At 31.1% G+C, this 23,974-nt stretch overlaps 1 protein-coding gene across 2 annotated transcripts in view; it reads left to right on the top strand.

Moving 5' to 3' along the window:
- MDGA2 (MAM domain containing glycosylphosphatidylinositol anchor 2) overlaps window positions 1-23,974 on the top strand; it is a 767,088-nt gene that overhangs the window by 693,233 nt on the left and 49,881 nt on the right. For both annotated transcript variants that reach the window (XM_069464601.1, XM_069464600.1), the window contains one exon: window positions 9,492-9,640. In XM_069464601.1, the coding sequence (XP_069320702.1) occupies window positions 9,492-9,640 (149 nt within the window). The remainder of the gene's footprint in view (window positions 1-9,491; window positions 9,641-23,974) is intronic.

The raw sequence follows: 23,974 nt of genomic DNA, 5'->3' as shown, positions 1-23,974 counted from the left end.
ATTTATGTTCACAGGACCTTATAAAAGTTCTCCAAATAATGTCTTAAACTACAATGAGAAATAAAAACATATAAGTGTTATATTACTTTTAGACTAATAATCCCATTTTATTTTCTCTTTGCAAAAATTGACCTAAATGTTTAAATAATGGACTAACGTTACTAAAAATACAAGCATACCTAAGGAAGGTTACTCTTAGTATTATAGCATTATATCTATTTAATGGCTACAACTAAAGAAAATCAAGGTTTACTTAGAGAACTTATCTATTGCACCATAATTCTCAATTTTTTTAAATTTGTAATGTAGGTAAGGATTGAAACTTTAGGATTAGGATTACTCTGGAAACAATAGGCTGTAGTTGCTTTGCATTGTATAGTACCCTCTACTAGACCTAATTCTGTTATGTCTAAACCTGGGAAAGGACCTCAGTGAGAAATAAAAGTAATTTTATACAAAATATTTTTGGGAATTCTTACATGTTTGAATAACATTACAATGTATTTTCCTAATTACATGCTAAGTATTATGGTATAAATGATTATCATAGAAGAAAGAATAACTAAATGAAGAAAGGATAGTCATGGTTTAGGTATCAAAATATGGATAAGGAAAAGCAAAGAGGAATTGCATGAACAAAGTATTTTGGTTTATGGGATCAAAGCATGTGAAAAGGAACCTGGGGTTTTAGAAATATTCAGTCCCTGGCATGCTGAATCACTAGAATGTGTTCAAGAGAAATGGAATCATGCAGAAAAGTTCACTGATTGATTTATTCAATACATATTGAGTTATAAGGCTTTTGTTGGTGTGAAATGATAAGAGTAAAATTTGATGTTATTAGAATGAACCATAGTAGTTAGGAACAATAGACAATCCAACAGATGAATCTGCAGAAGCAACAGAGGAAAGAGGCATACATAGATGAGTGAGCAAGGCTTCCTTTTATAAATGAATCTTGCCATAAATCCCATACAGCTTATTTACATTTTCCAGTGGTGTATTTTCTTCATAAAAATGCTTTAAATATACTATTACAAATTTATCAATTCATAAAGTAAATTTATATATTTGTTGAAAGTATTGTTCGTCATTGGATGTTTTTTAAATGATGCTAAAATTTGTTATTTTAAATTTTTCTAGATTGAAAATAGGAGTACTAGTTTGATACAAAATGTTTTAAACAAAATCATTTTTTGAGAGTGAGAAACCTATTTATTTAGTGGTTTTATTTTGAAAAGTCATAACCAAAAGAGAAATAATAATGTTGTAACCAAAGAAACTGTACCTTATGTCTGAGTAGATTTAAAGGCTTTCTATAGAGATCCCAGTGATTTGTAAAGATTGACAATACCAATAGCTTTATTGCTTAACCAATCAATATACCTGCTCTCCAGGCCTATACTTTCTAAGGAAGCTCTTCAGTGCTGAAGTGTGGTTACTGGGCAGTCTGCATTAGTGTGGTTTGCACAGGTCTGACTCTAATAGGAGAAAATGAATTCACATAAGGGGTGAATAAAACCGGTTATATTGAAATTTTAAAACAATGTTTGGACAGTGACTGATCATTTAAAAAAATTAGTTGTCCCCACGTGGGAAGACACAATATCAATAAATACTTCTCTGTCTCAAGCACAAAGGCACTTGACCTAAATGATTTAGTTAGGTTATAAATTGTTACACACATCTGGAGTTTGTTTTTAAAATGAACTCTAAACAATCTTTAACTGAGAGATGTTGTCATTGACTTCACAGTTGTATTATTTAGTTGTTATGTTTTTATTTCCTGCATACATGTTGACAAGTTATCAATGTTGAACCAACTCTTGATGATATTCATTTTTATTATTGCCGTGACATTTATCTTAATTCTAAAATTTTTTATTAGATGAAATATATCCTTTCATTAAGTGGTATTTACATGTTTAATATTTTTTATTCTTCCTTCAAATTAATTTATCACCATTTAAGCCAAATAAGAATGGGTAGAACCCATCAAATTGGTAATCATTTTTGTATTACTTTACAAAACTTATCACTTTTAATGTGATAAGGCCTAATATTAAATGCTATACAACTTAATGATAAGTATAGGTAACATTGGTGAGTACAGAGATTTTTTAAAAAAACTTTTCCTTTGACTTCACAGAATTAAAACTTCGTATTCTCCAAGTAGTCTTTATGCCCTCATTTTCATGACAGTAACTTTTACATGGCTTTGGATCAAAACAATAAGCTTTTAGAAAGATAGAACCCCAAGAGGTAATTCTACACTCCTTTTCTTGGATGAGATGCATGAAGTCATTTTCCGCCTCAAAGACTCTAGTGTCCATTCAGTTTCTGAAGATTGAAAATTTAGGAGTCTACTCTGTGTCCAGGCAGAGCACAAGTGCTGATCAGTTGCTTCTGTGCAATCACTTTTTACTTCATCAGCTTTTCTTCATTCCTCAAACCACATGTCTTTTTTTTATAAGCAGTAACTTCATACTGGTTTCCTGCCCGGGACTTTTCATCCACTCAATCCATTTTCGTCTTTCCCAGCAGTTATTGTTGTAAAATATAAAGTGAATTTACATCATCTCCCTGATTAAAAATTTAGGAACATCCTCATTTCTATAAAAGCATTTCTTTTCTTCTCTCTCTTTTTTTTTTTTTTTGGTCTTCTTTTGTTTTCTAATATGACTCAATATTCATTAATTTTAAGAGAAGGTAATTCTGGCTTCAACAATTGCATGCTCTTTCACTCAATGGAGAAATTACAAAGAGCTGCATAGATTTTTATTGTACATTATACTTAACAGAATGTAATACATAACCCACTGCCTTAACCAGTCTATATGCGACTCTGACTCCAAAATCACTTGGCTATACTGATTAGTTTCTACTAAAATTACATACAGGCTGAGAGCTGTGATTCCCATGATTTTTTAGAAGGCTTTTTATTTAATATCAGTGTGTATCAGTGTTTGTTTTAAGTTCAGCATGAATTTCAGTAGCTACTGTTGTATTAATCAATACACAATTTACACAACTGAGAAGTTTTAAATTAGGTTTTATTATTGTTGATACTTTGCAGGTATGTTTTTTGTGAAATTATTTCCTTACTACCATTTTGATTATTATTTTCAACTTTGCTTTCACTGAGTTCTTTTCACATTAAAAAATACAGTGTACTTTTTTAAAAAATACAGTGTACTATTTTAAAATAAAATACCTGTACTTTTGTATAAATCTATGTGATATTTTGAACAACATACATTTTTCTATCTATAAATTTTAAGAATATTTTAAAATCTAATATTTATATATAATCATATATAACGAATCTAAAAATTATTTCCCAATTTAGATAATGAATATAGTTTTAGGTCAGTTAATCTGAAAAGATTTAAACTAAAACAACACTGTATAAAAATAAAACTAGAATGTAAAAAAATAAGAAACTTCTCTAGAAAATCTCCACTATAAAATCTCTTCTTCCACTTACATGAGTACTGGTTAAAATAATTTCAGAATAACTAGACTATAGAGTAGGTATTCAACATCTTAGCATATCAAGCAGGATGCTTCACAAATAAGCACTGACCTGTTTTTTTCTTCTCTTATTCATGCACATGCACTGTGTCAGCCATTGTAGTAAAAGCTAATGATGCTGTCCCTGTTCTTGAGAAGCTTGGTAGAGCAAATTGGCACTGGATGTTATAATCACACCAAATCCTATAGTTAGTTCTCCAATACCTATATTATATTCATTTTTCTCTACCTAAGGTAGTACTTTATTTCTTCCCTTCTTTGCCCTTCTGTGAGCCAACCTTGTCTATCTGCAGAATTTCTCCTCCTTTCAGGTCAATAAAAATGTCAGACATTTCCTCCATGAAGCTGTCCTTGGTCCCAGTGGAGAGTATTATTTATTCCTTCATAGAAGGTTCTATGGTATTTGTTTACATTTCTCCATTGAATGACTTCAGTCATGTTAAGCACGCTATTTATAAATTCTATTTCATGTTTCTATTATCTGAAGTCTAATCTTTCTGTTTGTTCCCCTTGTTAGTCACTCACAGTGAACATTTTCTTATGTGTTTGTAATATTGGATTTTGAATTCATATTCAACATCTTTCAAGACCAATTTGACATTGGCACTTCTCAAAGAGTCCAGTGGTATCACTAGCCAAATTTTTTTTATGTTAATGTGAATATTTTTGTCATCTTCCTTTACTGGTGAGAGGCAATATTTTTTCTATTATACCCCGTAACTGAGAATATAGCTTTTACAGATTTTGTTTAAATGTGGTAGCTTCATTTCCAACTTCTCATCTTGCAGTGGCCTATTAACCTTATCTCCTTGGGCCTAAAAATCCAAGGGTACAAAGACCAACACTCTCTCTTTTCTTTCTCCCCAAACTCCTCTTCACTGCCTTTTTTCAGTTCTGTTTTTTAATCCCTGGGGAATTCCCTTTCTTGCTTGCAAGCTTAGATATACATCTAAAAACATATTTGTTATAATTTCATCTAGCATTTCTAGATAAAAACTGTGAATTTGTTCTTGTTTTAGTGACTCTTTCATACCAGCAAATATATCAGAATTTGTTGTTGTGTATGGGTTTTTATTTTCCATATTTTGCAGTCTGAGACAAAATGGGCTTGCTTTATTTATCCATTTTTGTCAGCATCGCCTAGGAAAGTGATATGCAGTAATTACTTAATATCTCTTCTATGAAGTGAAAAATGAACAGATATCCCTCACATATGCAAACGTGTCCTGTAAATCATTTTCTAAACCAAATTTAGCTGTTTTAAATTTATCTTCCTGTAGCCTATTTTCCAAAATGTAAATTGCTTTCAAAAGCAGCATATGTGGTCCTGACCCACTATTATACAATTTCTCTTTGTTTTAATTTCAAAAACTGTATTGACTTTACTAAAATCAATTCATCTAGCCAAGCACATTGTAAGTGTTCTTAATGGGAATGGTAATGATTTTTATTTTATACTTGAGGTTTATGCATAAAATTGTTTTTGAAACCTCAATGTGATCATTTTCCAAAGCTTTTTGCAAAATAAAATACCTGTACTTTTGTATAAATCTATGTGATATTTTGAACAACATACATTTTTCTATCTATAAATTTTAAGAATATTTTAAAATCTAAGATTTATATATAATCATATATAACGAATCTAAAAATTATTTCCCAATTTAGATAGTGAATATAGTTTTAGGTCTTTAATCTGAAAAGATTTAAACTAAAACAGCACTGTATAAAAATAAAACTAGAATGTAAAAAAATAAGAAACTTCTCTAGATATTTGATATGCTTACTAGAAAAAGAAGGAAAATGTCTGCAGAATAAAAAAAAAAAAAAGAAATTATGAATTCTTTCCCTGTTCAACCAGTAGATGTCATGTTTGGATGTCCAAGCCCAAAATTATTATAAGGATGTTTCCTTTGTTTTACTATGTGTTTCTTACAAATGAGTGTGTATACGTTAAATATGATTGGCTCTGAAACCTGAGAAAAAAATTAAGTGTGTATTTTTTTTTCAATTTTAAGATGCATTTCTCAAATGAAATCAGGAAGCATTTTACTTTTCTAAGATTTTTCCAAAGGAGGTTCAGTACAAAGTATGCTCTGAGACATAAGCAAGCATATCTATATTTAACCATAACTGCTAAAAATTATTTCTGATCAGTACTTACTTATTACTGGCCAATACTATTTATGCACTATCTTAAAACCTTTTTTTTATCTTTAATTCTAAAGTAGTACAATTATTCATCTAAAAGAAAACTTTTTTTTTTTAATTTCATGATTCAAAGTCAAACTTGTAATGACTTATTGTATTTATTTATTTATATCATCTTCCATATGTTATCACCATCTCCAATATATACTTAATTTCTTCATCTGTAATATGAGACATTGGAATAATCTCTAATGTATGTTCTAATCTAACACACCATGAAAAAATATTACATACGATTTATCCAATACAGATAAAATAAAGTATTTTAGGCAAGGTGTGGTGCCTACATGCACACCTGTAGTCCCAACTACTCAGTAGGCGAAGGGGGGGGGATCACTTGAGGTCAGCGGTTTGAGTCCAGCCTGGGCATCATAGCGAGGCTTAAAAGCAAAAACATATTTAAACAAATATGTTGGAAAATCTTTGTAATAGTCTCCTATTAAATATAAAGATGACGATGGAATTTTACAGTAAAATTTTATGTATTTGTAATATTTAAATGAGGTCTAGATTGGAGCTTAATTTTTTACTACCTTGAAAATAGGTCTTGATAAACAAATTCATATTATTCACAAGGTCAGGAGGATCTGTTTTTTAACTTCTGGATCACACAATTTCAATAACTTTAAAAGTATTCATTTAAATAACAATATTACTGTCACAATGGCAATTTGTACTTATGTCATGCAGCCAATTACCAACCAGCCTGACAGTCAAGAAAGTCAAGTATACTAGGATGTCTACTTTCTGAAATGCTCAGAGTATGCTATCCTGTCACCATTCTATTTGCCTTCACTCCAACCCCCATTACCTGATCTCTCTCAGTCTTGCTGCTGTCATCTTTCAAAGAGGGAGATCAAAGAGATGTTTCTTGTAACTTTAGAATTAATTTTGATTTCTTTTGTTAAACGCATTTGGAGGTAATTTTAAGAGAGAAATTTCAGCTTTTTAAAAACATTGCAAAATGTATGGTCTACATTTCCTTACATCAGAATATCCTAGGGTATTTGTAAAATATCTGGATTCCAGGGCCCTACCTTAGAGACAAATTCATATTTAAATATACTAAATTGGAGAAACATTATTCTTTACAATAAATGTATAGCTTTTCAAGAGGAATACTTCTACAATGTCATGAGATAATTTAGAAGTCTTAGTTCCTCAATATTTAAACCATAGTTAATCTAAAATTAGTTAACATATCAAATCCAATCTGACAGCTGGCAAACGTTTCACTGCACCCTACAGATTCAGGACTGAAAGGTACTTTAATGGTCATTTTGTGGGCAGCTACTCATCTCAACCCTAATAAATGGCCATTTATGTATTGAGTAAATAAATATCTCTAGTGAAGGGAGAGCCAGTCTATTGAGGTGGAGCATTCCACATTCAGAGATCTTTGGTAGAACATTTCTAAGTCAACATATGTATGCTTTTGTTAGGCAATCACTGGTATTTATCTTGTTTCATAGATCTGCGAACATTTAGTCTGATTTTATATAGTCTGATTTTCTTTCTCTGTGATAGATTTTCAGCCCTTAGAAAACTCTATTTGCCCACCTTTGAGAGATACTCCTTTTCTTTTCCATGTTAAATAGCCCCTCGATATGACTTTATTCTCTCCTTATTTCTCTTTAAAGGAATGCATCATTCATTTATTAAGAATATGTTACTTAGAATAAATCTAAGTTTCCTCCTTTGTTAAATAACAAAAACAACCCTAGTCCCCATTAAAAAAAAGAAAATAAACTAACTAAAAAACACTAGACTTTCACCTCCCTCATTCAGTGTAGATACTACTCTCTAGTGAAAACACTCTAGGTTTGTATTTCTCACCTAAGCAGCCCATTAGTTTTTTGTAAGTATTGGAAACTTATTTCTAATTTAAACCCCTAGCTCTTTGTCTCATTTACTACTAAATTCACCTCCTCAATTTTATTTTGAAGAATTTTGTTTTAAATACAAGTTGTCATAAATGTTTTCAGTATTGATTTTTTTCATTCAGTAAATTGTTTTCCTCTCATCTGAACTTTGCTCTTAAGTATTGTGAACATGAATTTGTGTTGTCATTTTGTAGTAAATAAAAATATCATATAAGATAAAAGAAGAAAATAAATGAAAATGATAGTTCTTCTGTAAAAACCCCTTTTATGAGGGATTTTTGTATAGACTTGATAATCCATTTTCAAATTTAACTGAATGAATATTCATAGAAAATTTTAAAAAATGCATACAATTTTGATGTAGGAGATTCTGCAAAACATTACCAGAATTGAAATATTTAATTTTACTAGTAAACCTGTCAAATATTAAATTCAGTTCATTTATCATCACTGGTGAAACTCTTTAGGGTAATAGAGACCATCATTTATATTCTTCGTGTTCAAAATTCACCCTTTAATTATCTGATATAAATGTTTCTGGATTAGCTCTTCTGCAACCCTTAGATGACAGTGGCTGATGATAAAGAAATAAGAAAAGCAGGTAAAAGAAATTCCAGCATATAGTGAAAAACACATAAAGACATTGAGTATTTAATATAATTTAAAAGAAGAAAAAACAGAAAAAGGTGCTGAATGAGTGATGATAAATATACAACTTTTCAATGTATCCAGTATGAATTGCAAAGAACTGTGAAGCTATTTGCAAAATCTAAGAAAATGTAATCAATTTCCATGAGGAATGAGGCCACACCTCCTATGTTATTATATCCCTATCCCTGGTACGCTACTTGGCACTGAATTGGCTTTCACTAAACATTGTTGAATTACTAAATAAATATACTATTGGTAATGAAAAATATCTATATTATAGAATATTGGGAAGTTTGATCTATAATTCCAAATGGTCTGCATAGATTTCATTTTGGCAATTAAAAAAAACTGAGATGTTCATATATATACACACACACTATATGCACTTCACATATCCTGAAAATCTAAATCAAAGCTCCTTTTTTCATTGACCAGTTCTTTTGTTAAATTTTTGTTTTAAGTTCAACTTTATTGACCAAAGCTACAGGTAATACAAACACAAATTTTCATTTTCACCAATTTTTTTTTTGAAAAGAGTTGATCACTCCCTTTCTGATATATGGCTTTTGACCTCTAGGATACCACATTTTTGGTTTTCTCCTTTTACTGGTTGTTGCATCTCAGGCCTAGTTCATGTCTCCTCCCACAACTCTAAATATTGGATTACCCCAGTGAGTGGTCAGACTTTCATCATCTGTATCTACTTACACTCCCTTGGTGATCTCATCAATATCATGGCTTAAATTTAAATTCTATCTGTATGCCTGTGGGAAGCAAGATTATATCTCCAGTCCTCACCTCTCCTGTATTCCAAACTAGTTATATCCTACTGCATACTTGCGGTCTTCATTTAGATCAGTCAGATTTTTTAAAAATGACTTCCTGATCTTCTCCTCCAAATCTGAAATTCCCATAGTTTTCCCTTTCAGTTGACAAAAATTCTGTTTTTCTTACTGTTTAGGCCAAAAAGCTTGGAACCACCCTTTATTCTTTTCTTCTCACACTGTTCATCCAATCAACTGGGAAATAATCTTGCATTTATTCTCAAAACATATTCAGAAAATTGATTGGATGTTAATAATAAAACTTTTCAATAGAACAATTACTTATAAAACCTATAGTAGAAAGTGGTAAAAGGGCCAAAGAGAGTAATAAGTGTGTTTAAACTGCAACATGTCATCATTCAAATTGAAGCACGTTTTTTGTTTTCAGGAAAGGCCTATGCTCCAGAATTCTATTATGACACCTACAATCCTGTGTGGCAGAACAGACACCGTGTTTATTCCTATAGTCTACAGTGGACACAAATGAATCCTGATGCAGTGGATCGGATTGTTGCATACCGTTTGGGTATAAGGCAGGTGAGAAATTTAATTAATGTCTTTTTTTTTTCTTTGTAGTCCTCTGTGAAGATTTTGTTGCTATAATTTTTTTAACCATTTTGCATGAATTCCAGAATGTATTTATATATTTCCAGTATGTATATTACTCTATACAAATTGTTCTAAAGTACTTAGTCTAAAGTCTTTGAAATTAATTTACACACTTTCCACTATGACAGTAGACATATTAAAGCAGCATCTTTTGAGCCTTCTGAGATCCTTCATCACTAAATAGCTAGAAAAACTACATGGTACAATTGCCATAAGGGGCACTTATTTAAATGTGTTCATACTTACCTATACTGTGTAATTGTTTGTCTTATTTCCTAAGAAGCAAGTCTTGCATATTTTTACTTTAAAGTTTCAAGGTATAATATATATATAATGTTTTAAAAGCTAATTTAATATGTCTGAAGAATAAAGATACTTTAGTAAAACAAGAAGAGAAAATAAAACATGATATTTTTCTAAAATTATGGGTTATGTGGAAAAATTTTATCTTTTTCAGATGAACCAGTGTTAAAGTCACTTAGTTTATTGGTATAAAATGATAATTTTGAAATGTAAAATAAGTCTTTGTTCCCTGTTAACATATTATCTGGATAACTGTTCCAATATAATAAAACATTTTTGTAGATTTATTTGATTACTACATAATCTGTTAGCCTTCCCTTACAATTTTGTATTTTCCACAGATTTGCAAAGTATGTGTTCCACTTCCTTAACTAAATTACAGAATAACATTTTAAGTTGGGACAGTAGAAAGGACAAAATTTACTTAGAGAAACATCGGTCAACCTCCAACAATCCATTCAGTTGTTCTATCTCAAAACCACTGTTTTTCTGTCTTACTCACAAGGTTACAATAAAAGACTTTGCAATATACATTATTCACATTAAGATACATTGTAAATTGAATACTCTTAGCCTACCTGTTTAAGAATTTCAAAAGAGTAAAAGAGCTTTTCCTAGGGAAAACATCTTGGCATTTGATAATTACTGCTTTCTTGCCTAAGTGCTTTAGTGTGCACAGGTCATTGATAACAGAAGACCCTGGTGGACCATTCAGAATGTTCCTCTCATAATCCTTTATTTTCATTGGTCCCTAGGTAAATCTGAGTAAATCCAAATCCATATCAAAATTGTTCTACTTGTTCTAATTTGATGATTTTCTTTGATAGAGAAGTTAAAAACAGCAATAAAACAGATTAGCAGTTCTTTTTCTCTCAGCTGATAGACTTATCCCTTTCTCATTTCCTTTTCTGAACATAGCTAATATTTTTTAAATCTTTCATATCTAGAGTATCTTTAAGCACTTTCGACTTTACACACCTCGCATTCTTTTTTCAAGTGCTTTCCACACTGTTTGGTCATTTTTTGTTATACATTCTCTTCAAAAATCTAAAAACCTATGACTAAATTTCTATTTGTAAAATAAAATTGTTTTCTTTAGGTGTCTTTTCCTATTTTCTGGTCATAGTTTTATTTGGAATGACACTCAATTTTGTCTTTAGTTTCTCACCCTCTTCGTTAGTTATACTTTCTTAGGGTTTTTGAATAACTTCCCATTACTAGTTGAAGGACTGCCTTTTTTAAGTATGTAGAATTTACCCAACTCTGCTCATCATCCCTTGCCTTTACTCTTATGTGCCTCAAATGCTGTTTCTACCCAAGGTCTCTGTTGTTTATACAAGTCAGAATTCTTCTCTATAAGTCAAATTTAACAGAAAAGTAATTACCATTAAAGTCTCTTCACCCTCAAAATAGAAGACAGAATTTAGCAGAGTTAGAATTCCTCCCAAGAGGGATCCAATTAATTAAATCCTTTTCTTGTCCATATCTTGTACTCATTAGTAGCAAACTATCTTTTGTAATATCTTTTGCTATGATTGCCATAGCATTTTTCAGGGATAATTTCTCTCTATTTTCCTTTTCTCACATGAACATCTCCTCTAAATTACAGTATTTACATTTCTTGATCATAAAACTGGTATGTAATTCCGTTATATGCAGTGACACACATTTCCCAGTCATTGTGTTGCTCCTTTTGAACAAATTAGTTAGATCATTTTCTCCTACTTTGCCTCTTTAGAATAAATTATATATGTGTACATATAGTGTATAATTTTCCATTTTCCATGTTTTGTTAAAATAATGAATTCCAGACATGCCTGGTTGCTAATTTTAGTAAATCTAGCCTCATCATTTTATAGCTACATAACCTTGAGTATGTTTCTGAACATATCTAAGCCTGGCTTCTCAGCCTATAAATTGAAGATTACATCTATCAGGCACTTGGAGCATGAAGTGGAATATTTCCCTCACTTGTCCTCCAGGCCAGGTACTCTTGTGCAGGGTACTCCTTGTACAAACAGTTGTGGCGATTCTTATATTAATCTGCCAGGGTTGCATAAAAATTTAAAAAAAGAGTGTGTTTCAAGAGCTTCATATGTCTAATATTTTTGTTATTTTAGTTTTATTTAGTATGCTGCATATCTGAACCCTAAGCATTATTCTCAGCCATGATTTTCACAGAGTAATTTCTAGGCATTTTTTCACTATGTATTATTTTTATTTTAAACCTATTGTCCTCCATAAGATCCAATTTATTGATTCATATTTTTCTCTTCCACTTTAAGTCTTCTTTTAAAGCCTTCTCGATCGGATCAGTAAGTTGGCTGCTAATACTGTTCTTCCCAGGTTTTGTGAGATGCATTCTATCCACTAGAGAAAAATGTATTTCTGGTGTTATAAACCATGGTCCAGAAAACAAATCCTTTCCCTTGCTCAATTTCGGAAGCTAACTCTTCACTTGCCATAGCATTCTTTTCTGGGCTTCTGAGTTGTTAGGATATTCTTTTACATTTATAAATAAATGTTCTTTTTTTCCCAAGGTGCTTTTTTATGAAACTCTATTTTAATGGATAATTTTACTCAGATGTTATATCTCCCATGGGAGAGAAACTTTGATATATCTTTTAGGGATGTTTCAGTACAGAGTAACAGCCTTGTACTATTCTACCAATGTGAACAGGAAGGTGCTGTTTGTAGATGGAGTATAAGAAAAGCAGGAGCATGTATTCACACTGTCTTTTTCCACTACAATATTTTTCACACTCAACCCTTGCATGAATAATCTTTACATACAAAATAGCCTCGATAAGCAACATTTCCTTTGAAAATCCACTTATACACAAAAATTTAGGATGATAAGGCAAAGCATTCTAGATACAATAAAATTCTTAAAAATAGTTCTTAAAATACCTATTTAATAATAGGAAATAAAAATATTAATGTAGTAGGTTTCTTTTTCTATATTATCTTAGAAAATTTAGATTTCCTCTTCCCCAGGTATAAACATCAAGATATCGACATTGTCTTAGGACATAATCAGATACCAGCATTTAAAAAATTACTCTTGAATTCTTATCATTTTAAGGAAGACTTTATATTACATGCATTTGGCTTTTTTAATCTCCCAAACTACCTCAGAATCCTAAATCAAAGCGCCTTTGAATATAGTCAACGTAACCTGGATGGTTTAAACAAATTTTGTTAGTAATACGGCCTAAGCAACATAAATTTTTAAAAACATGGATTTTGTTTCTAATAATTGTGTTTATGTCCTTGCCTATGATATCAAGTTTTCATCAAAGGATTATTACTTTGTGTTACATATCTTATGATTTTAATGTCTTACTATTTTAGGCCATCTTTTTATTTTAGACCTATAGATGTAAATATTTTTTCTATCCATAAAATATTTGGTACTAGGTTATCTGGTACAACATATCTCCCCTCTGAATATCAAACATGGCCTCAATTATACAAAGTATTTTTATATTAGAAGAAGTCTAGAAAACAAATTAGATTATTTAAGACTATTAGCAAATTCAGTTCTAAAGACCCTACTTTGTTTTTGATCCAGAAACCGTTAGAACCTTATTACCTATTCTTAAATTTAATAGTATTATAAAATTAACACATTGCTGTGTTAATAAACCCACAGCTGGATGGAGTTGGTAAACAACCCAGCGTTCCTTTCATTGTTATGATAATGTTAGCTGACTCTCTTGATTAAAATTTATAGTCTACATTTAAATATGATTAAGAACATTGTCTCAGAATTTCAGTATTGACTTACACATTTTTCTCTAGTGTATCTAGGAAAAAACATTGAAATTCGGGAATCACTGCTTTAAGAAACTGAAAAAAAGAACAAATATATCATGGGAAGCTAAAAATTAATTTGTGGGAAAAAGTTTTCTCAAAATCTTAATGTCCTAAAGTTATACTTTTTAAGCTCAGCTAAGCAATTGTTTAATCTGTTTAGACAGACACTAGGCTTCAATTATTTGCTTCATTTGTTGCTTAACAGGAAACAGAAAAAGGTTATTTGAATGTCTGCTTTCCTGGTATCTAAAGAATTAAGAAATAAGCAAAACTTTCTAAATTATCTAAATATACCAAACAATAAAAACATTATTTGACTCTATTTAAAACATATGCAATTATAGTTTTAAATAATAAAGGATTTTAGAGTTTTGTACAGGTTTCTTTTTATATTCTACCATAGAGATGCAAAATGAGTATGTCTTTTTGATTCTTATCTTTAGAAAGTAGGATATATTTAACTGAATAAAATACTTTAAACGTCCCTTTTTCTGTCTTTTTAAGTCATGATGTATTAAAATGCTTAGAATTATCTTACTCATTTGGTCACCCATTCAGTCAATAAAAATTTGAGTAAATTAATCATAATAGTAATTACCAAGAATTATAAAATGAAGGAGTATTACCCTCAATGTCTTGTTAAAATAGTTACTATAATAGAAATATATCCAGAGTTTCATAGAAACAGGTTTGGAAGCAGTTAGTACTGCCAGGTGATGAGCTAAGAGACATGATCACTAAGATGAAAACTGTGTTTCATAGGTTTGTTCCTAAACTTTCTTCTTAAACAATAACCACTAACAATCAGTAATCAAAAATCATTAATTATAAATATATATTTTGGTATGATTTATTAGATAAATTTATTATAAATTTAATTTTGATCTTTATAGTAGTGACTATAGTATTACTTATTTCTCCTTCCAGTTAAAACATTTTAGAAGTTATTTTAGTAAATAATTCATAATTATTGTTACTTATTAAAGGCTTAATACTATGTTACAGTTTAAAGATGCTGAAGGAGAGTGGTCAGATAAGACACAAATGAAATTTGGATAATATATATGCTTGATTGAGAACAATTAGACTGATTTTGGGGGGAGAACTATTTGGAAAAGTCATTTGAAATTGGGTATTTTATGCCAGTCCAGGGAAATAGGTAGAGATTTGATAGATAATCTTAATTCTTTTTATTGTTTTAAATCGTGAATAAAGTGGCATTTTCTATAGCTTAATTTGATAATACAATACAGTATGTATTGAATAATATTACAATAGAGACTGAGACCACCGTTAGGCACATGTTTGAGATATGTACTAATGATTTAGATTAGACTAGTGAAAGGGAAGAGGAAAAGAAATTCAATTAAGAAACTGTTGAAATAGGCAGAGCTTGAATATTGATGTAGTTTTGAGGAAAAAAATTTGAAAAGGATAGTGATCTTATATTCATTGCCATTCACTTCCTTCTCTGTAGTGAATGTTCTGGAAAGCATCAATTGTAGAAAGATAAGAAAGGGAGCCAGGGACACAGGGAAATGTAGAGAAACCATTTTGTAAATGGTTTCTTTGGCTCTGGAAAAGAAATAAGCCATAAGCCAGTTGGTAAAAAGTGAAATTATTTCCATCTTCCACATGAAGGGCACTGCCCATATCTGCTTCATCCCTGCAAAAACTAATTTCACAATCTTATACATTAGAAGGGATAAATATACGGTAAATTTGAAAGACCTGGATGAAGTATAAATCTTTGATTGATGTAGAAGGCTCTATAAAATAAGAGTACCTTGTCTTGGAAAAGTCCATATATTTTCTGAAGAGTTTTTCTGAGTCTGTGGCCTTCTGTACAGATTTTTTTCTGTTCAGCAATACTCCTTGGGAAAAATAATTAGATTTATCCTTTTTCTTGACCCTGAATGTAGTGGAAAATGAGCAACCTCAAAGAGACTTTCGGAGCAAAGGAGTATTAAATTATTGATAGAAATAAGTTTGTAAGTATGCTCATATTCTCAAATTTGGACTTGTTAAGTTTGAGTGATAGGGGAGCATAGAACAAGCAAAGTTACCCTTGGGAATATGCTGTTAAAACTTGCGTGAACACTTCCTCTTGAATATGTAAATTTATAGGTCAAAAGTATTAAACATGAGAGCTGAGGTTGGCAAAAATATAGAGACATAAATTTATCATTTGAAGACAGTAGTGATGTAATTTCCAACAAAAAAGAGAAAAACTGAAAGTTAAAGAAAATCTGACATTTTCATGGAAACTAAGAAAAAAGTGTGTTAATGTGCATGTGTCTGTGTGGGGGTTAGCATTTGTACTTTCAGGCAAAATTTTAAAAGACAAAAACATCCTAAATTTTTAAAATGCCAGATACAAATTGGTGTTGCTTTTTTACTTAAGGTAATTAAGGTAAGAGGATAATAGGGGCAGAAAAAAAGATTGGAGATGAGTTATTATTTCAAGGTCAATTGATTACAAGTACAATTAAATTGACCTGAGTTATCCTGGATGTCCACTTAAATCAATATTTTATTAAGGAAGTGAAGAACTGACTGATATATTTCCTTTGATGTAAGAACACTTCTTAAATGTCTAAATTATTTCCTTTGCAGACTGTAAATACATGGTTATTATGAATTCTAAAACTTTGATCCAAATCAAAGAAACTATCCAATAGACCAATATATGTTCAGTCTTTTATGATGACTAGGAAGGTGGCATTCAATGGAAAGTAGTCATTCATTCAACAACTTTCAATGAAAGAAAAAAGATCAAAATTTAAAACAGACTACCAGTGTGGAGTTTGTAACAGTTGTTATTGTGTGTGTGCTTCAACATTATGCAAGTTGCTTATTTGAATACTGATTTATATATATGGTCTTAAATTTTTACTTTATTTCCTATGTCTATTAATACATTGAACACACTATTTTCTTTGTCTTATAGCAGTGGTTCTCAAGCTTGAGTGTGCATTACAATCACCTATAGGGCTTGATAAAACAGTTGCTGGGCCCTACCTCCAGAGTTTCTGATTTAGTGGATCTGTGTTGGGCCCCTGTATTTTTAACACCTTCCTGTGTGCTGCTGATATAGCTGGTCTGGAGCTACATTTTGAGAACCACTGTTTGATTTTGTTATACTATCCTAAAGAGACTGAGATCAGATCTCAGTTTCCTCTTTTGTTTTTTTCATTCATATGCTAACATTGTTATATGATTTCAATATGAAAAATAGTACTATAAATACCATTTTAACCACATACTTGCCATATGGTGTCCAATAACCATTTATGGAATGAAAATTTGCATGTTATCATGGGTGATTATTGAGTTCTTACCAGAAATACATCTCCTGATTATGCATTTCCAAGATAAGTGATTATTAAAATATCAAGTTTTAAAATTTATGTAGCGGACTGAGGACTAATTCAAATGCAAATATTTTCTTTACTCCTCTGAGCAAGGTACAGCAAGTCCTCAAATAATATCATTTTGTTTAAGGTCCTTTCGTTATAATGTTGATGAGAAAAAAATCAATTCTTAGCCAGAGCCACTGTCTGCATGGAGTTTGCACATTCTTCCTCTCTGTGGGTTTTCTCCAATTTCCTCCCACATCACAAAGATGTGCACATTAAGTTTATTGGTGTGTCTAAATGGTCCTCGACTGAGTGAGTGTGGGGGTGTGTGTGAGTGTGCCCTGGATGTGACGGCGTCCTGTCCAGGGTTGGTTCCCACCTTGTGCCCTGAGCTGCTGGGATAGGTTCTGGCCACCCACAACTCTGAACTGGAATTTTTGGGTAAATAATTATCTTACTTGTTTTTATTATTCTTTATGAAATGTATGTATAGCTCACATTTATTTCTATGTTTAATATTAGACATGTTCATTTAGAAATTTGGTGATGTATTTGTGACAGAAATATGCTGTTACAACTTAACTCTTATTTATATCAATTAGCATAGTGTAAAATTGGTTGTGTTATATGTCGTTTTGCTTAAAGTTGCAGTTTCTAAGAACCTATCAACGACATTAAGTGAAGACTTACTGTATGCACAGTTCTTTAGGCTTATCTTTTTAGATATTTCTAAGGTTATTTATAAGAAACCTAGTAAGGAGGTATGAAAAGTTACTTAATTGTGATAAATGTAAACTAAAATTTACATTTGGTAGTATTCTGGTGACTAATTCAATGCTTTACTACGGAGGATGACTACTATGTAGTGTGAAGTATCAAAACATTGTTACAAGTCCGAAGTGGAAATAAAAAAGATATAGAGATAGATAGATTAAAAAAGAATGAATGATTCTTGTCTGAGTTGTCTCGAATTTATAATCATTTTCAATTCCTTCTTTTAATTTTTAATTATAAATTACTACTAGTTTAGCCTTATGATTTTCAAGTGTATTTCTTTAGATTTCTTAAGTTATCTTGAAGTGTGGAGTCATCTGTATTTTTACACTATTTTTATATGAAAAACCTGATAACTTTTCAGCAGTTAAAATATTTACCTAAAATGGCTGAAGCAATCTTTGAGTAATAAATATTGAACATGAGAGATTTCAATAAAATTACGTAACTACCGCAGTACAAATATTTGATAATAGATTGCTATGTTTTCTAAGCTTCTATTCTCTGTTTTAAAAAGTTCAAAGAAGAAATGTAAAAGAGCATACAGTGTTTAAGTTGCTTTAGTGTACTTCAACTTTTGGAAACCATTTATTAAAAGATAGAAGCAAGAAGTTGGGTAGAAATTTGAAGGTAATATTTGGAATATCATAAGGCATTCCCAATTTTTAATAGCTATGTTAAAGTATATATATCATACAGTCTGACATATTATGGGTGATTTGTATATATTACCTTATGTAATTATTAAATAACACAATGAAATAGATACTGTTATTCAATCTTACATATGAAGAAACCAAAGTGTTAAATAATTCACTCAAGATCACAGAGCTAAGTAAAAGATGAAGCTGGGATTTGAATCCAAGCCATCTGTCTTGCTTGGAGTCTGACAAATGTAATTCAGATGAATTCCATCTGAGTCTTGTGCCTTTTTCATTACCTTTTTCTTCTTTTTTTAATGGTAGATATAATAATTTTTTAAAAAAATTCTCTTGCAGTTATTGCTTGTTGAGATTTTGGTATCAGCTTCAGTTATTAATATGTTAATGTAAATTTATATACTATTGTGTTTATAAATATATGTCCACATAGTTAACTATTATATTTTTATTCCTTTAATATTTTCTACATTTGAGGATATATCTGGTTTTCCACCCACAATGTATATATTTTGTATAAGACTTTTCTGTTTCTGGATATTTTTCCCTCAATTTGTTATTTTATAAATCATTCGATTATGGTACACTATTAATATCTCAGTCTTTGCTTTTTTCTCAATGATACATGAGCAAAAATTAAAACAATTATTTGGTTTGGAAAGAAATAAAACTAAAAACTAGGAAAATATTCCAATATAATACTAAATACCAAAAAACTCTGTGAAATCGGTATTAGCTTTCTTGTTCAGGTAAGAAAATAATCTTAAGAAAGTTAAGCTATGTACTCATGTTCTGCAGAGTGAGACTATTGGGAAACTGGATTATTAACCTTGTTTGCCTAATTCTAAAAGCTCTCCTCTTAATCTCTATACTGCACTGCTGCAAGACTCTGTAATTTCTGTGAATAATTGGAATGTAAAGTGATAAGGTTTGGTTTGAGATATGGTTGGATAGGCAGGTCAGAGCTCTGTCATGAAAAGCTTTATATGTCTACTCAGCTTTTGACTCTTACCTCTACAGATAAATCAAATTATAAATTAAAAATAACAACATAGGAATAGGGGTTTTCCCTTGCCTCGAACAAATAAGACTAGACTATGGGATTGGGCTTTATTTTAAATGAATGTTTAATTCTATATTCTGTATTTAATATCAATTTATAAAGAAATTATGAATAAAAAACAAGAATTAGTTCATGTAATCAACAAAATATGTGCTGAACTCAGATTATGTCAAAGACTCTGCCAAACGACTTGAGTTGATAAAGGGATTGGGGGTGGGTGGATGGGAGGAGGGTACTTGTTTTTAGAAAATTTAAAAGGTATGAGGAGATAGATAGCCAAGCAGACCATTACATTCCAGTATGATAGGTATCATAATAGTTGTGGATATAAGGTATTGTGGGAAAACACTGGAGAAGAATCTAAGATAACTTTGGAGGTAGAGAATACCAACAAAGGAACTCATAGCAAGCTGCTCCCCGAGGGATGAGTAGAAGTTACCCAGACCAAGGGACATGGATGGGGTCGTGAAGTCTGCATGGTGATTTTGAAAAACTGAAAATATTGCAGTCCATCTGGACCACAGTTCAAGAGATAAGGAAAGAGATCAAGCTAGAGATATGAGGGACAAAATACTGTGAAGCGCCATATGGTATGTTCCAAAGAAGTTGAACTTTACATTGAGAAGTGGAGAGACACTGACAGAGTCAAAACAGGGGAGTCAACTAATCACTATTGCCGTACAAAGTTAATGGAGGGCAAGCATAGAGTAAAAGCTGTTGTTTTACTTCAAATGAAATAAAACGACCTGAATCAGTGATACTGCATTGGGAATTGAAGAGAAATATATATGGCAAATCTGGAGGATTTCATGATTGAACAAAGTCTGTGGAAAGGGAGGGAGAAAAAAGGGAGGGATGGAGACTATGTTCATTACTTATGTGCTTGTCGTCTTTAGAAAATCTTGTGTCAAAACATTCAATATTTGTCTCATTTCTATAAGAACATATGCTTGAGTATGATTGTTTATATTATAACAGAAATGAACTGTTATTGAGAGGGATGCTATGCACATGTTTAATGGAATATTTTCAAGGAAATATAAAATGATAACATTTAAAAAGAAAATCTGAAAGAAGCTTTGTGTTAAATATAAAAATAACTGTAAGGTACTAATGTATCCATGCAATTCTTTTGTTTTATGTTCTGTAGATCATAAGTTGAAATTTTATCCTTCAGAGGTAACGTGTCTTAGAAAAATTATACAAAATTCATAGGTAATTTTTTATAGTTAATAAGTTTTTATAGTTAATAAGTTAATATAGTTAATAAGCAGATTCTTTGCTTAAAGAAGCTGATTTTGAATATATATGTACTTATGCTATGATAGAAGGTACTGTGTGTTTGGTCCTAAATTGGGGGGAAAAAAAACCTGGAAGAATTTTTAAAAAGATTAGTTTCACTTTAGAAGTAATTTGTTTCCTTTGCATTATCTCCCCTCTAATTTTGATATTATCCTTTCCTCATATTAGGAAATGTCTTAGTATCCCACCGACATTGGGATTAAATGCTTCTATGTATTAGATTATTATGTGTGGCTTATCGATTTCCTTAAGTACTGAGTTTGACAGTTGATATCTCTGACATTTCATTTTGACACTTCTTGTTTTGTTTTTTTTTTATTGTGAAGGTACATTCTCATTCTTTCAAACACACATTTTGCCTTGTGATTATCCTTTAAATTTTTTTAGAGCAATTTTTTTGAAATCATGGATAAGTAAAAAATTTGTGTTATTTTTGAGTATGAGTTTCATCATGGAACCAATGCAGCACAGACAGCTTGAAATATCAACAAAGTGTTTGAGAAGGATGTGGCTAACGAATGCACAGTATGTCAATGGTTTGAGAAGTTCTGCTGTGGTGATTTTAATCTTGAAAATAAGCCATGTGGATGACCTGAGACCAATGTGGATAATGATGAGCTGAAAGCTGTAGTGGAAGTGAATTCATCTCAACCTATACCTGAATTAGCAGAGCAAGTTTTGACATTATTGTTCCAACAATATTTGTTTGAAACAAATTGGCAAGGTAATGAAGCTGGATAGATGGGTTACACATGAATTAAATGAGCGTCAGAAGAGAAATTCTCTCAAAGCTTACCTTTCTTTGCTGTCACAACATAAAGGTGAACAATTTATACACCATATTGTATGTGTGATATACACGTGATGAAAATGGATGATTTTTGACAATCACAGTGTTTGGCACAATGGTTGGATAAAGATGAAGTGCTGAAACACAGTCCAAAACTGAATATTCATCAAAAAGAAGCTAATGGTGTCTGTTTGGTGATCCAGTGCTGGTATCGTCCACTACAGCTTCATGAAACCTGGTCAATTATAGCAGATGTCTGTGGCAATCAATTGGATGAAATAATGAGGTTGCTTGAAATTAAGCAGCCAAGATTGGTCAATAGAGACAGGCCAATCCTCTTGTAAGACCACATGCTGTACAAACAATGCTGCTTAAACTACAGAGGCTGGACTTGAAAATTCTGTCATTCACTGTGTTCACCAGACCTTGCACAGACTAACTACCACTTCTTTCAGGCTTTGGGCCACTTCTTGCAAGGAAAATTATTTGATTCTCAAGAGCTGTGAAAAACACCTTTTGTGATTTTATAGCCACTGGCTCTTCAGGCTTCTTTGCTGTTAAGCTACTGTTAATATGGCAAACTGTGTCACTAGTTTAGGCACATACTTTGATTAATTGCACTGCTTCTTATTGAGATATAATAAACTAAACTTTTGATTCAGAATCAAACATTTCATATTTAATGACCTAAATATAGATATAAAATGATCTTTACGATATCAGTTATATTTCGGAGGGAGCGTGTTAGAGCATGCACCAGCTAGCTCTTAAATCTTCCATTTGAAGGAGCATGTATCACTCTTACTCATATTTTCTGCACCGCAGTAAGCCCTATGACTTGATCTGAGGTCAACAGGGCATGCAAGTGCTATAGTCCAAGTACCTGCAAGAAATGAAAGAACCAGACACTTGTAAGGAGCTCAAATTACTAACAAGTTCTGTCTTTCTGGTCAGTAATATTTGACTGAATATGTTGATATTACCATTTGCTTTTCTTCTGAAAATATAACCCAAGAAAGGTCTACTTTTTAATTTTACTTCTAGAATACTAAAAGAATAATGGCAAAAATTTAATTATGAAGTTGTACCATTTATTTTAAATAATGAAAGCATTTATAAATAACTCAAAGAGGCTCAGTAAATATTTCATGAGTGACTAAATGAGTTAATGAATAAATTATTAAATACATACCCTTGTGTAGATATGATCTATTAAAAAAACAATAAAATATGACACACACTCCTGTAAATAATTCACAAAAGCCATAATGTTCTTTGATTCTTCTTTTGTAATTGGATGTTATATACCATTATATGCACATGGGATAAGAAGTGAACCAGACAGAAAAAGTCCATGATCTCATAGAGCTTATGATATGGTAGAGAGTAGAAAAAAATGATACAGAATAATTTCAGAAAGCAATTAATACTATACAATAAATAAAATAGACATAGAGGAAAAACTGGTATCATTAAAATTCGTTCTGTATTCAAAATGATTGAAAAATTGAGAAGGGAATAGAAGGCTGGTCTTTACTTTTCGAGACAATTTTCAAACCATATTGTTGGGAAGTGAGCATCCTGTCTTGTTCCAGTTCTGAGTAAAAATGCTTTTAACTTTTCCCTATTCAATATGATGCTAGCTGTAGGTTTGTCATATATGACTTTTATAATTTTGAGATATGTTTCATCTATGCCTATTTTGTTAAGAGTTTTTATCATAAAAGGATGCTGAATTTTTACAAATGCTTTTTCTTCATCTATTGAGATGATCATATGATCTTTGTTTTGTTTCTGTTTATGTGGTGAATCACATTTATGGATTTACCTATGTTGAAGCATCCTTGCATCCGTGGGAAGAAGCCCACTTGATTGTGGTGGATTATTTTTTTAATGTGCAGTTGAATTCAGTTTGCTAGATTTTATTGAGGATTTTTTCATCTATATTCATAAAAGATATTGGTCTATAGTTTTCTTTTTGTTGTGGTTGTTGTTATTGTTGTTGTGTCCTTTCTTGACTTTGCTATCAAGGTGATACAAACTTCATAGAATGTATTCGGGAAGATTCCTTCCTTCTCAATATTATGAAATAATTTCTGCAGTATGTATACCAATTCTTTGTAGATCTGATAAAATTCAGCTGTGGAACCATCTATCCCAGGACTTTTTTATTGGAAGATTTATTTTATTGAA

The sequence above is a fragment of the Eulemur rufifrons genome, chromosome 2 (genome assembly GCF_041146395.1).
Source record: "Eulemur rufifrons isolate Redbay chromosome 2, OSU_ERuf_1, whole genome shotgun sequence".
NCBI lineage: Eukaryota > Metazoa > Chordata > Mammalia > Primates > Lemuridae > Eulemur > Eulemur rufifrons.
Note: the sequence above shows the minus strand (reverse complement) of the source record. Positions and strands in the feature narration are given on the sequence as shown.